The 15,783-nt window shown below is 36.3% G+C and overlaps 1 protein-coding gene across 1 annotated transcript in view; it reads left to right on the forward strand.

Moving 5' to 3' along the window:
* Positions 1 to 1,713: 1,713 nt before the first annotated feature.
* Positions 1,714 to 15,783, forward strand: part of LOC123544993 (U3 small nucleolar RNA-associated protein 25 homolog) — a 59,651-nt gene continuing 45,581 nt past the window's right edge. The window contains exons 1-2 of the mRNA XM_045331195.2: positions 1,714 to 1,877; positions 9,601 to 9,643. Of these exons, the coding sequence (XP_045187130.2) occupies positions 1,729 to 1,877; positions 9,601 to 9,643 (192 nt within the window). The 5' untranslated portion in view covers positions 1,714 to 1,728. The remainder of the gene's footprint in view (positions 1,878 to 9,600; positions 9,644 to 15,783) is intronic.

The following is a 15,783-nucleotide window of genomic DNA, read 5'->3' on the forward strand; positions in this document are numbered from 1 at the left end:
ACGATAAAACAACTTTATCCAAAAGAAGAATGCGAATATGGTACCTATAGAATAAAGTACACTATGACATTATTGATGCTGCGGTCGTTTTTTGTCATAATTAATTGTCGTATCTGTAGAAGGGTTAAATATAGATCGTATTTAGTGACATAATATTACCTTAAATGAAGCGTGTAATCTATTCGGCGTGTAGGCCTACCGGTTATTTGACCAATTGTGCATAACGGGATGCCACGTGCAAAAAAATCACGGTAACAGGTATATGCCAGAAGATGCTAAAATGTCCCACCTCTGTTCTCTGAATTTTTTTGCCAAAAGTCTAAAGCTAAAGTATAAATTAATTAAACAGAATAAAGTTAATCCTTTCATACACTCATTTTGTTACAAATAAAGTCCAGTGAATATAAGACTCACGGTATTTGGTATACCCAGTATATATGCTTTTCAGTGAAATAGTGAAATATATCAGTAAAATAAAATTAATATTTTCACTGTTTTTAACATTTAAACAGTGATTTTTTTTCACTGATCGGAACTGCTCTTAAATGCGAAAGAATATGAATTATCAATAATAGGAAAATCCTTGTTAAATATAATTCAGATATTTTAAACATACTGTTGTCACGGTTACTTATAGCTTTGAGATACGATTGGGTACCATGTTAAGTGTTTGATATTCTTCTTATAAATTAATTCTGATAATCAATTTAGGTAATAAAGGCAATGGCCCTGAAGATGTCAAGTGACTCCTTCTTATCTAAAGTTCCAAAATGGTGTTTTAGAGTACATTTAAATTTGCTTTTATAAGGTTTCTCTAACAGGATATAATATGTTTAAGGCCAAACTAGCTGGCTAGAAAATAAAGAAATATGGAAATATCAACATACTAAAAAACATTTCAAAACTTTTCCAAATACCGACTTGAATAATCTGATCTCATGACTGAACACAAGTGAAACACATTTTTAAGTACAGGGGTTTCAAATAAATATAAACAAAGTATTTTTAAAAATTTGATATTGCAAAAAAAACCCAAAAAATCCTTTCTGCCAAGTGTTAGCAGATTTCATTATCTAATGTCTCATCTAATGAAAAAAGCTCAAGATCACCAAAGGGAAACGTACACTGTAGAAAACAAGAAAACATTTTGAAAACTAACCACATTCATGCAAACAGGAAAAAAAGTGTTCCGTAAGTATTTTTCCAGTCTCTTGAAAAGATGTTCATTACATACTTACTGTACATAAATTCTGTAAAAACTGCGTATATTCACAAGTAAATTCTGTATTGTATTATGTAGAAATCCAGTCCTGTATTTTTGCGTGTGTCCGGATTGTTTTCATATTTTTATATTCATGATCTGTTTCTATAAACAGCTCAATGAAAATAGACTTTTATCATAATTGAAAAATGTAGTGTAGAATTAAAATGCTGAGAAACAATATATTTGGTTAGTATTTAATAGGTACTATAAACAACTTACAAAATATATTTTACTTACGCGTATATTAAGAATAAAATCCCCTCAACATGCACAACAAATAAAATATATCCTGTAACACAACATTCAAATATGTTGCCGCTCCTTAATCTGCAATGTAGGACAAACAATACTTAGAAAAGCAGAAGTCTATGCTGACAAAAAGTTGGACAGTAGGATATAGCCCAAGTAGAATATCGCGTGACGATAATCAGAATATTAGAGACACTTCGATTTAGGAAAGAGCAATGAACGAAAATTTACGCAGTGAATCAAGTTCATTCAAAATGGGAAGGCATGAGAAGAGAAAAAGAAGAACGATTGACTTAAATTTTTTATCTAAGAAGCATAGAAAAATTTACCGAGATGATGGAAGGAAGAAATCGCTCGGAAATAGGTTAGTTCATGTCAGTGATTGTCAATTCCAGCGAATCCACTTGTTTCTGTACTAGAAAGTTTTCGGATAGTTCAAGTAGTCGGATAACACCGTTTCACTAACTTGTCAGCTCAGGGTTGGACGTTAACTTTTAGTTTCATTTGTCCAGTCAAGAACTCTCTAACTTTTTATGACTTCTTTGAACATATCTGTAAGATGTGTCATTGCTCAGTGATCTGCCGAGGATCAAAAATGGTGGGGACAAATGTCATCATCATCATCATCATCATCATCTTTGATAATGGCAAGCAGTCCTGTTGGACTATAATGGCCATGCGTGGGGGTTAGTAAAGTGAAAGATTATCAAGCCTCCCAAGCTACTCAATCCACCCAGGAGGACATTGACAATGTGATAAAAAATAGTGCAAAAATCTACTCAAGCCCTTAAAGCCTATACATTGCATAATCTACTATGTACATGGTGAAGAAACAAGAGAGTTAGTACTGTTAAAAGATAAAAGCATATATGTACTGTCTAGGGGATGTATGGTAACACAGTCAGTCCCGACTTAAACACAGCGTTTGAGTCAGCACTGACTAAGTGCACCGGCAGTGAGTTCCATTCAACTATTGTCCTAGGGAAAAATGAGTACTTTATGTAGTCAACTGATGAGTGTGGTATATGATATGCTAGTTGATGGTGATGTCTGGATGTTCTTAATAGTGGATCCATATATTGTAAAGGTATTATGTCAACAAGCCCATAATGTATTTTATGGAAGAGGCTAAGACGGATGTTCTGTCTTCTGCGCTCTAAGGACTCCCATTGTAATTGCTGTAGTAATTGTGTTACAGTACCCGGCGACTTTGAATAGTTGTTGGTAACAAACCTAGCGGCCCTCTTTTGTACATTTTCTAATTTCTGCTTGTCATTTAATTGATAAGGGTCCCAAACAGAAGCACAGTATTCCAAGGAAGGTCTGACTATTGATTTGTAGGCTGCTGCTTTAGTTTCAGGTTTGGCAGAATGTAGATTTCGTTTTAAGAACCCAAGATTTTGACTGGCCTTATTTGTTATTTTGCTAATGTGTGGAGACCAAGAGAGATTAGATGAAAGTTCCACACCGAGATAGGTAGCTTGTTTGACCTCAGACAAGGGTTGGCTGTGAAGAAAGTAGTCAGTCATGACTGGTTTAGATCTAGGTGGGGTAATGTGCATGATGTGGCATTTGTCTACGTTGAAGGCCATCCTCCACTTCCTCTCCCACCCTGCCAGTCTGTCCAGATCTGCTTGAAGGGTATGTGAGTCCACAGCTGAGCGTATTACTCTATAGATGATACAGTCATCAGCAAACAGTCTCACATCCGAACGAACACTGGCAGGGAGGTCGTTTATGTAGAGAAGAAATAGAAGAGGCCCTAAAACGGAACCCTGGGGGACACCAGAATCAACTGTGGCTACAGACGACATAGCACCATCAACAACTACTTTCTGCGTTCTATTACTGAGAAAGGCTTTTATCCAGTGATGAGCATTGCCTCTGATACCATAAAATTTAAGCTTGTGGAGGAGTCTTCTATGGTCTACTACATCAAAAGCTTTACTAAAATCCATTATAGCGACATCAACCTGGCCTTCCTTTACAGACTTGACAAGATCATGAACAAAGCCCACAAGTTGGGTCTCACATGATCTACGTGCTCGAAAGCCATGCTGATTGTCAACTATAATATCATTTGCATCCAGATGCTCAAGGGTGTTACTAACTACAATGTGTTCAAGTATTTTGCATGCAATGCATGTCAGTGACACTGGCCTATAGTTGCTAGGTTTAAACTTCTCCCCCTTTTTAAAGACAGGGGTGACATTTGCCTGATTCCAATCAGATGGTACGAGTCCGGACTGTAATGACTTATTGAAAATGAGAGTGAAAATTGGTGCTATTTCATCAGCACACTCTTTAAGAATTCTAGGTTTTATGGCATCTGGGCCAGCTGCTTTATGGGGATTTAGTCCTTTAAGTAGTTTAGAGACGCCATTTTCAGAAACTGAAATATTTTTCATGTCAGGGTAAGGACTGTTTCCAAGGTCTGGGAGTACAAAATCATCTGGTTTGGTAAAAACAGAGGAAAACTGATGGTTTAATATATTTGCCTTATCACGAGAACTGGACTTCAGTATGCCATCTTCTCTAAGGGGTGCAACACCACAGGAGTCTTTCTTAAGGCTTTTAATGAAACTCCAAAATTTTTTGGTAGTTCCATGTTTTTGTTCAGTAGGATCACATACAATGTTGTTAATGTAATTCCAGTAGGCTTTTCTTGTTTTCTTTTGTATAAGTGCTTTCACTTTCTTAAGTTTATCATGTCCCCTTGGTATGAGGACATTTTCAAAATCTTGGGGACAACAGCTTTTGACCATAATATCAATGATATAAATCAGTAACATTACTACAGTTGAAGTATCTATTGTAGTCCAAATATTGGTACTTATTAAATCAGCCCTCCTGAAATTTGGAGTCATTTTACTTTACTTTTACCACAGGAGCCTGAAATTCTATCTGTAATGCTCCAAAATGGCTAAATATAAAAAATGACCCCTCATATATATATATATATATATATATATATATATATATATATATATATATATAAAGAACAGACAGAGCTCCAGATAAGCTTTTGGTGCAATTGGGTATTTACCCATCACTTTTTGTCTGAATTGGGTATTGGAAATTTGAATTGGGTAAAAATAATATCATTACCCAGCCTTTTCAGAAGTAATTGGGTATTTGCTAAAACCAATTGGGTATTTTACCAATCTCGCACTAACAATTGAGTATTTTTTTACTTACAGTATACATGGTATATATCATTAAACAGGACTGACTAAGTATTTTAATGGCGCCCTTCAATGTTTAATACAAAAATGTATTTAAAATTGTAATGAATGTTTCATACTGTTGTTTTCTTTTTCACTTTTAATGCAGTCTGAGATCAGTTCATCCACAATATCCCGAAACGATGTGGTCACCGCAATATGCATTCTCCCAAAAGATGTCATCCAGTATTGGTGACACTACATCGTCACAAACAGATAACTGTCATTGTTGAACAGCAAAATATCCCACTAATTTGTTTGTTTGTGCTGCAACAATGTTTTTTCCTGCAACCTCTTTACATTTTATCGGCGTAAAATTGTTTACAAAGCGTCCAAATAACACCGATCAGCCGACTGAATGGTCCTGTTATTTTTCCGATAATTGCAACCTGTTCTGCAGTAACGTATAACCAGTCAGTCAAATCTAGCGTTAAAGTCTCGTACCCGTTCTAGTTATAAGGAAAATGCGATACGCAAGCTATTTTTTACGAATTGGGTATTAGGAATTTTAATTGCGTTTCAGTACGCACACTGTATGAATTCAATTGGGTTTTCTGCAATTTTTATTGCGTAAATATGCAAATACGCAGCTTATCTGGAGCTCTGGAACAGGAATGAAACAAAACCGTACCCCGCCCACTTTTTGTAAACAAGAAACTTCGAAAAACAGCAAAGCATCTCTATACGAGCGGTCTTATTTTGAAGAGGACAAAAAAATATATCCCGGTACAACCCGTTTTCGGACACCTAACGGTATATCGCTACGGTTTCGCTACGTTGAAAATGTACAACAATTATAAATGCTGGAGTTTTGTTCAACAATCATTTATCCTAAAAAATAAGCAAGTAAACAACCCTCATCCCGCAGCATGTTTTAGATATCCTTTCCAACATGGCTGACCTACTTTCCCATTAACCGGAAGTTGTACAACCCGTTTTCGGACACCTGCTTCAAAATATACTGCGCTCCAAAGTCTATGTCACAAAAAGTCAGAAACAGTTTAAACAAATTTCTAACATTCATTTTAACTGTTAGTATCAAGGAAACTACCCAAAACGTATTTATAAAGTATTTTCAGTGTTAGTTTATAGAGTTAGTTGCTGGGATCAGCACAAATGGGACACAGGAACGTGTCTCCTATTCCGATTACCCTCACTGTTACATACAATATGGTAAGTGTACCCATCCCTTACATATTATCATCATAGGGTCTGTATGATACCCTAGTGGGCATATGATTCTGAAAAGAAACAGAGAAAAAAAACTTTACTACTACTATTTAAAATTTCATTAACCAATTGATTAAGAAAACCTCGTAAGGTACAGGGGTCTATAAGTGGTAACTTTTTGTGTGAAGTATACTTTTGCAAAATTTGATAGTGGGGGCGGAGCCTGTAAAAAAACCTCATCTGTCGGACGACAGAGCTTTCAACATGAAAACATTGGATTTATTTCTAAAAAACACATATTTTGGACGTGATATTTTGGGAATAGTGAAAAAATAAAAAATATAACAGTATGTAAGTTTTTATCATTTGCTTACCCTTTTAATTTCTATTTTTCTTCAAAACTACCAGCGTGACATTTGTATGGTGTTTGTAAACACAGCATGCGTGTGGGAAACCGGAAGGGGCGTGTTTTCCAGGAAAACTAAAACATTATCGGGGCCGGCCGAATACGGGTTGTGTCCGAAAATAGGTTGTCGCGGGATACTAGAAACACTGCTTACTGTAAACTGTCTTCCTTTTAACTAACACAAAATCATCATTTTCAATACCTTTTCGTTCATCGCCAAAACCATTGCGTGACGTCACATATACATGTACCTGTTTCACAGTAAGCAGTGTTTCTAGTAGATTTTTTTGTCCTCTTCAAAATAAGACCGCTCGTATAGAGATGCTTTGCTGTTTTTCGAAGTTTCTTGTTTACACAAAGTGGGCGGGGTACGGTTTTGTTTCATTCCTGTTCTTTTATTATATATATAGGAGGGGTCATTTTTATATTTAGCCATTTTGGAGCATTACAGATAGAATTTCAGGCTCCTGTGCTTTTACTAAGTTTAGGCTTCATCCGAATTTTCTGCACACTTTGGGTTTTAATTTTGTGATGATTTGATATGATAGGGCAGTCAACAGATTCATTTTCAGTTTCACCCGCCGAGACATGGGTGAAAAGCAGTAAGCAACAGTGGGTAGAGAACGGTAAACAACAGGGTTTCTGTGGTCTATGGAGTGCTTTTTATGAAGCGACATAAAGTAGCAGGCCGTAAATCATTAGACTGAATGTTTTTCTTGTCTGCAGTTATAGAAATATAGGTTAAAATTGTTCATTCAGGGTTTTCCCTCGGGTTTTTTATTTGGGAGTCCATGGACTCCCATGGCTGCTAATTTAAGGGTCCCTAATAATTTTTGGGGGTCCACAAATTATTGATCTTGAAAATGGACATTTTTACTAAAAAAATTATCCTAAAACTGAATGAACTTGTATCTTTTTAATTTAGATTGCAGCTGATTCAGTATTTCGGAATGGTATCTTTCAAAATGGCATGAGCTTCTCAATTCAGACTGATAACAAAAGGTGTGACAGTCTTTTTGTTATGATCAAATAGCCAGTAATTACCGGCAATTAAGTGTCAGCTCAGGTCAGTTATGTTGTTCACAGTTTGATCTCGGTTAAAGATAATACTCGATCCTTAATTGGTATTATCATTTTTGTGATTTATTAATATTTTTTCATCAAAATACTTTAAATTTATATGAAATTAATTTTGTTTAATAGAAAAATAAACCATTCGATCTTTTACGGAACGTAACGGCAATGTTAGATTTTAGCGGTGTCAGTTAGCGTGGAGAGTAGTTTCCCTTTATCAAAATGGCGAACTTGTTTTGAAGTTGGAAAATCGTCTATACCGGTGTATAATGAGCACCCACGATTCGGGGATGGTCCCGGTGGTAAAAAACTGCGCATTTTACATGGGTATCTGCGCAAAGGAGGCTTCAGTGCAAAGGAGTTTCGTGACCGATTTTGCGGGTCCAGTGGACGCAGAGGCACTACAAAATGCGAGTTCAAAGCAGTCAAAACGCGTCAGGGACGCAGAAAACCTGCGTCCGGGGAAAACCCTGTTCATTGTTTCTGCTGGCGAATGAAAGTGACGTTTTTTGCGGGAAACTCTTCAATTGATATGTGGAAGAAATGTAAACGATTTGTACTCAGTTCCGGTCGTCCACACGCACATTTGTCCCCAAAATTTTCGTAATGCTACAGTTGGCGCTTCTAGACCAATTTTAGCAAGACATTCTCGTGTTATAGCGGCCTCTGCAGATCACTGCATGGCTTCATCTAGGCTTAGATTTTAGACTTTAGAGAGAAGACAAGGTTTCTGGAGAGAATTTAGGGAAGGAAGCTAGTGTCCAAGGGTATGGATCCGTACCTCTGGACAAGTCTGTTGGGGGTTTTCTAGAGGTATGGACCTCCTTTTTCTAGAGATTTAGGGTTATTAGATGTTAAATTTTGTTGAAAATGTAATAACAAATATGACTTAACCAGTGTTCACTTAAAACTTGGATCTAAATGGTTACAGGTACCAGGGTTTACACGATTGTTTACCTTTTCTTTCAAAACCTAAATAAAGAATTCCATAAATACCTTAAGGGTTAATTATCATTGAAAAATAGTGGTTTTTTTCACAACATAATTTAACATTATTTTGTTTAATCTTTAATCTTTTTTTTTCTGCCAGTTCGAATCCTTGTTTATTTGGTATTCCTCGGTTATTTACGTTTCGAAAGAAAATGTAACCAATCAGGTGAACATATAGATCCAAGTTTAGGTGAATACTGATGAAGTCTTATTTGACTTAAAACCATGTATAGTGACAGGAGTGGGGACCCACTTTCCTACCTCCACCCACCTCCCACCCTCGCAAAAACAAAAAGAGTAAGAATAAAGATCATCAGATGGTGGGCTATTCAAATCACTCTGCGTCCATCCATCCGTTAACAATTTCTCGTTATTGCATCTCCTCAGAAACTACTGGGGGGGATTTTGACCAAACTTTGTCAGAATGATGCATTGGAACCCTAGTTTTGTCCCCCTGAAAATCAGACTGGTTCAACAATTTTTGAGTGAGTTATGGCCTTTTGTTTATTTTGATTTCTAATATAATTTTATATCCAGTGGCTCTCCAAGTAGTTAACTGGTTTTTATGGCCTTACCTGTAGAAGGGTCATAAAGTCTGCAGACACTAATGAGATAATGATTCAAGTTGTTCATTATTTTCCTATTACACCTCAGCAGTGAATGGACTACCCTAGCAGATTGATGATTAATTTGTTTAGTACTCAGATTTCTGGGTTTAATTATTAGTTATAATATAAGTAATTATATGTGCATTCTTTGTATCATAATAAGAAAAAAATAATAATTGCATATAACTCATTAATGGTGTCATCTCTCTTGTTTAGGGTATGGGTTTAATTATTAGTTATAATTATTAGTTACCTACTTTTAGGATTTTGAGCTAGTCTTGAAATTTGGAACATTCAAAAATGACTCGATGGTGGGTGCCAAGATCACTCTGTGATCTCTTGTTATTGTAACTTGCAGTTTTTTGTATTTCTCAATAATATTTTTGTTAGACTCTCAGAAGTTATTAGTACAAAAATTTTGACAAAGGGAACACCCGTTTTTTGACAAACCTTTTTTGATTCAAATCAAAGACTTGTAGCAACAATATTTTTTCAAGGGGTTTTCATGTAAAAGCGACTTAAACAAGTCTTTTAGTTTTCTTTATTGTTATTTGCCTAGACAGGCAATTTTAGACATTATTGTGAAATCTTAATTGGTATTTTTTTCTCTTGCAGAGAACAGGAATCTGTAATACAAGAAGATAAGATTCAGGAAAAGGTAAGAAAATCATGACTTCAGATTTCAGTTGTTTCTATGTCAGTAATGCAGGTGGCTTGTCATGAGAGATATTGCACCTTCTATTAACTCTCATGAATAGACTCAGTCAGACCGAGTCTGTTATTATTTTGCTTGGTTGGCTTCTGTGCTTCCAAAGGAGCTTTTTACAGATTTTATTTGTTACTTAGAGGGAATAGTTTTCGTTTTATGGCCTTTTCTTCTGACATTTTGATAATTTTTAGCTCGACTATTTATAGAATAGTAGAGCTATTGGACTCGCCCATGCGTCGGCGTCTGCGTCCGCGTCCCGATTTGGTTAAGTTTTTGTATGTAAGCTGGTATCTCAGCAACCACTTGTGGGAATGGATTGAAACTTCACACACTTGTTCACTGTGATAAACTGACCTACATTGCACAGGTTCCATAACTCTATTATGCTTTATTACAAAATTATGCCCCTTTTTAGACTTAGAAATTTTTGGTTAAGGTTTTGTATGTAAGCTGGTATCTCAGTAACCACTTGTGGGAATGGATTGAAACTTCACACACTTATTTACTATGATAAACTGACTTACATTGCATAACTCTATTTTGCTTTTTTACAAAATTATACCCCCTTTTCGACTTAGAATTTTTTGTTTAAGATTTTGTATGTAAGCTGGTATCTCAGTACTCACTAATTGGAATGGATTGAAACTTCACACACTTGTTCAGTGTCATGATCTGACATGCACAAATCAGGTCCCATAACTTTATTTTGCTTTTTTTCAAAATTATGCCCCTTTTTCAACATAGAAATTTTTGTTAAGTTTTTGTATGTAAGCTGGTACCTCAGTATCCACTAATGGGAAAGGATTGAAATTTCACACACTTGTTCACTGTCATGATATGACATGCAGTGCAAAGGGTCAATAACTCAACTTCGCATTTTACAAAATTATGCCCCTTTTTCAACTTAGGAGTTTTTGGTCAAATTCCTATATGTAAGCTGGTATCTCAGTACCCACTAATGGGAATGGATTGAAACTCACTTGTCCACTGTCATGAGCTGATAAGCACTATGCAGGTTCCATAACCCTATTTTGCTTTTTTACTAAATTATGTCCTGTTTTCGACCTTCGTATTCATTCAATCAACAAGGCTGTTGAATAGTCGAGCGTTGCTGTCCTCCGACAGCTCTTGTTAGATAAGTGATACTAAATAACCTTGGGATAAGATATAACAAGTTACCTAAGGATAAGATAAACAAAGTTTCTGTGGCCCTCAAGGGTAAGTTAAACATTACCTAGGGATAAGATGTACTTTGTTACATAAGGATTATCCGATAAGATAAGCAAGTTACATAAGCATAATGTATAACAAGTTACCAGGATAACATATTGCAAGTTACCTAAAATATAGAAAGTTTCCTAAGAATAATATAAAACAAGTTACCTAATGATAAGATTAAGCAAGTTACCAAAGAAAATAATATATAGAAAGTTACCTAAGGATAAGATATAGCAAGTTGCCTAAGGAAAAGATACAATGTGTTACTTAAGGACAAGATGGACAAAGTTACACGAAAAGAAGATATAACAAGTTACCTAAGGATAAGATATGACAAGTTACCTAAGAATAGATATAGCAATTTACCAAAGGGTATGATATAACAAGTGCCCTATGGGATATAGCAAGTTTGTCTAAGGATATGGTATAGCATGTTACCTGAGGATAAGATATAGCAAGTTATTGAAGAATAAGGTAACTAAAGCAAGTTACCTAAGGATAATATATAGGAAGACACCGAAGTTACCTTAGGATAATATATAGCAAGTTATATCTAAGTGTAATATATAGCAAATTACCTAGTAAGGCAGCCAGCCAAGGGATGCAGCCAAATTGGCTGCTTAAGCCAGGTGACCGCTGATCGGAGGGGCAGCCAGTATATGTATATATATATTTCAGACTTCTGACCAGTGTTCAAGCATGACTTAAAGATTGCCGTTCCGTGCTGTAAAAGATCGAGTGATTTATACTTCTTGTAAATAAAATTAAGTTCATATAAATTTAATAGTATTTTGATGAAAGAAATATAAAAAATCACATATATTATGATTCTAATTAAAGATCGAGTATTATCTTTAACCCAGATCAAACGGTGAACAACAAAATTGACACAAGGTGACACGCTAATTGCCGATAATTACTGGCTATTCGATTGTAATAATTTTTTTTGGTTGTCAGTTTAAATTGAGAAGCTCATGTCATTTTGTTGTTTTTAAATATCAACAATTATAAAGTAACAAACAGTAACTACCGGTTCCACAGCGAAAAACAAGTGTAAATTGCTTTTATTTTCTGTTGTGTTTAATTGGCGATTAGATATTATGATCAAACATTACAACATGTCAAAGTAATTTGAATAAACAAACCCACTTCGTTTAATCGGATGTCATCATTGCACATCAAATGTACAACTTCAATCTGTTGTCTACCGGCTGCTCGATTAACTTCGGCGTCACATGTCTGTCATCAGTGGTGGTTGATTTCTTGTCAGTTGCTATGGACACGGCTTGCAATTTAGCAACCTGTTAAATCCAATTTTAAACATGGCCGCGGGAATGACTGCTGACCATCTAATGCAGGCTATGGACACGGCTTGCAATTTAGCAACCTGTTAAATCCAATTTTAAACATGGCCGCGGGAATGACCGCTGACCGTCTAATGCAGGCCGTCTTTAGGCTTTGGGAGGCAATTTGTGTGGCCATGGACAGCAGGTGACTGCCGAATCAAAGTATAAAATAGAGAGAATTTCGTCGGGGGCGTCTCAAACTGACCCTTAATGTCAGGTGACTGCTGAATCAAGGTGACCGTTAAGGCAGGTTAAACTGTATCAGGTTATCTAAGGGTAAGATATAGCACGCTTTAAAGGATGCAAGGACATAAAAGAAAAAATTAGGGAACTTCAAATCATGGCATTTGAATTTTATAATAAGTGATAATGTAATAAAAAATCATATTTTACTTTCTGCTACCAACAGTTACTGAACCTATAGGTACATTCATGGTTTTGATATATTGACAGGTAGACCAGTGCCATACTTTGACATTATTTGTTTAACAATGTCTGCTCTGTATCTAAACTAACAGGCAGATCTAGGATTCCTGTGAAGAATTATTCATCACCTATAAAACAGAAATTGCAGTACTTACAAGTCACTTCTTTACTAGACACAAACCATTCATTTGTTCAGATGGTTATTTAAATCAGCCGCTATCAAACGACAAAGTCAGCTTTCAACATAAGGTATCTATATCCCAAAAAGTTTGATGCCACCCACACAAATATTTACCTTCTATATAGCTGGTCTGCTTTTTATAAGATGTCATTGGTTGCTTAAGGCAAGGCAAACTTGTTTAATGAAGGCTGGGCAGATTGGAAGGGTGGGCAGATTGGAAGTACACTTTAATCTTAAATAACAATAGAAACCAGTTCATTGCTTTTATCTGTAAAAAAATTCAATACGTTTGTCTACAAAAAGACAAAAGTATTGACAATGATTACAGTTGGTGTAGGTCTGTCTGTATTATTGATAGACACAAGTTATACAAAATGTAGGTCATTCACATCTGGACACCTTATCTTCCTGCAAGGATAGTTTCCTTTTGAATGTCCAAAGCAGTTGGATGATTTTGTGTGCGTACATTGTGAATAATGAATGTGAGTTTAAAACAGGCACCATTGACAATCTGTCGTGGCACAGCTCATAAATGTATTAACTAGTGTAACAACAAGGGAGTTTGACATTTGATCAATTAGCTACAAACTGTCAGTAACATCTGTACAGTGTCACTCAGGGTACTTTCAGGAAGCTGTATAGCTTCACGTATGTTTCTTGTTTCTCAGTATCATAGACAGTACAACATTTTCCAGTTTAATTGAAATGGGTATATTGTCAAGTTAGAGTCATACAAATTAAACAATTCTACACTTTAAGTGTCTTTTCCTTTTAGTGGTGCTTGACTAATATTCAATTAAAGAGAATATCTGTGTTTAAGTTCCATTGTGAATTTTGATTAAAGGAACAAAATCAACAAGAAATATCTTTAAAAATGATGGTCGGCGAATTGTAATAAGGAAAGAAGTTTATGAATTTTTCATCTAACATTCATCTTTCATCTAACATTTTTCAAATTGCAAAACTAAACACCGCACTTTAACAATTTACATTTGTAAATGGTTCTCTTTTAATTTTTCGCAAAGGTTTCATAGGGCTGCAATTTTGTTTCGTTTATCCTAAGACGAATAATTACAGCAGTAGTTTGATGAAGATTCATGAAGCGGTTCATTAGAAAAGGTCATTAAACGTGTTTATATTTTAGCTAAATTGGTCCCTATCCCCATTTGTAACAAAATAGCAGGAGACCTTACGATATTGTTACACATCGAGTTTGATAAAAATCCATTACATTTTAGTGGTTAATGCGAAGAAAGGCATATCTACTTTTAGCTATAGTGGTCCCTAATAGGGCCCAAGTTCCTATATAAATAAATTTGGAAGAGGACCTTATAATGATGCTCCAGACCAAGTATGACAAAGATCCACCAAGCTGTTCATGAGACGCTGTATAAAGGCATTTCTAGTTTTAGCTCTAGCAGCCCCTAAAAGGGGTTAAATGTCCCAGCTGAACAAAGTTGCCTGCGGGCCTAATAAAGATGCTACAAATCAAGTTTGATTAGAATACATGAGAAAAAATCAATTAAAGGATTATTATGTCTCCCCCAGGAGACATATTGTTTTTGCCCTGTCCGTCCGTCTGTCCGTCCGTCTGTCCGTCCGTCTGGAGTAGACGACCCCTATTGTTTTTGGGGTCACTCTGTCAAAGGTCAAGGTCACAGGGGCCTGAACATTGAAAACCATTTCCGATCAATAACTAGAGAACCACTTGACCCAGAATGTTGAAACTTCATAGTATGATTGGTCATGAAGAGTAGATGACCCCTATTGATTTTGGGGTCACTCCGTCAAAGGTCAAGGTCACAGGGGCCTGAACATGGAAAACCATTTCCGATCAATAACTAGAGAACCACTTGACCCAGAATGTTGAAACTTCATAGTATGATTGTACATGCAAAGTAGATGACCCCTATCAATGTTGGGGTCACTCCATTAAAGGTCAAGGTCACAGGGGCCTGAACATTGAAAACCATTTCCGGTCAATAACTAGAGAACCACTTGACCCAGAATGTTGAAACTTCACAGGATGATTGGTCATAAAGAGTAGATGACCCCTATTGATTTTGGGGTCACTCCGTCAAAGGTCAAGGTCACAGGGGCCTGAACATGGAAAACCATTTCCGATCAATAACTAGAGAACCACTTGACCCAGAATGTTGAAACTTCATAGGATGATTGTACATGCAAAGTAGATGACCCCTATCGATGTTGGGGTCACTCCATTAAAGGTCAAGGTCACAGGGGCCTGAACATTGAAAACCATTTCCGGTCAGTAACTTGAGAACCACTTGACCCAGAATGTTGAAACTTCATAGGATGATTGGTCATGCAGAGTAGATGACCCCTAACCATTTTGGGGTCACTCTGTGAAAGGTCAAGGTCACAGGGGTCTGAACATTGAAAACCATTTCCGGTCAGTAACTTGAGAACCATTTGACCCAGAATGATGAAACTTCATAGGATGATTGGTCATGCAAAGTAGATGACCCCTAATGATTAAAGGGTCACTCTGTTAAAGGTCAATGCCACAGGGGTTGAACATGGAAAACCATTTCCATCATAACTTGAGAACCTCTTGACCCAGAATGATTGAAACTTCATAGGATGATTGGTCATGAAGAGTAAATGACCCCTATTGATTTTGGGGTCACTCCGTCAAAGGTCAAGGTCACAGGGGCCTGAACATGGAAAACCATTTCCGATCAATAACTAGAGAACCACTTGACCCAGAATGTTGAAACTTCATAGTATGATTGTACATCAAAGTAGATGACCCCTATCGATGTTGGGGTCACTCCATTAAAGGTCAAGGTCACAGGGGCCTGAACATTGGAAAACCATTTCCGGTCAATAACTAGAAACCACTTGACCCAGAATGTTGAAACTTCACAGGATGATTGGTCATAAAGATAGATGAC

Source organism: Mercenaria mercenaria, chromosome 1 (assembly GCF_021730395.1).
Source record: "Mercenaria mercenaria strain notata chromosome 1, MADL_Memer_1, whole genome shotgun sequence".
NCBI lineage: Eukaryota > Metazoa > Mollusca > Bivalvia > Venerida > Veneridae > Mercenaria > Mercenaria mercenaria.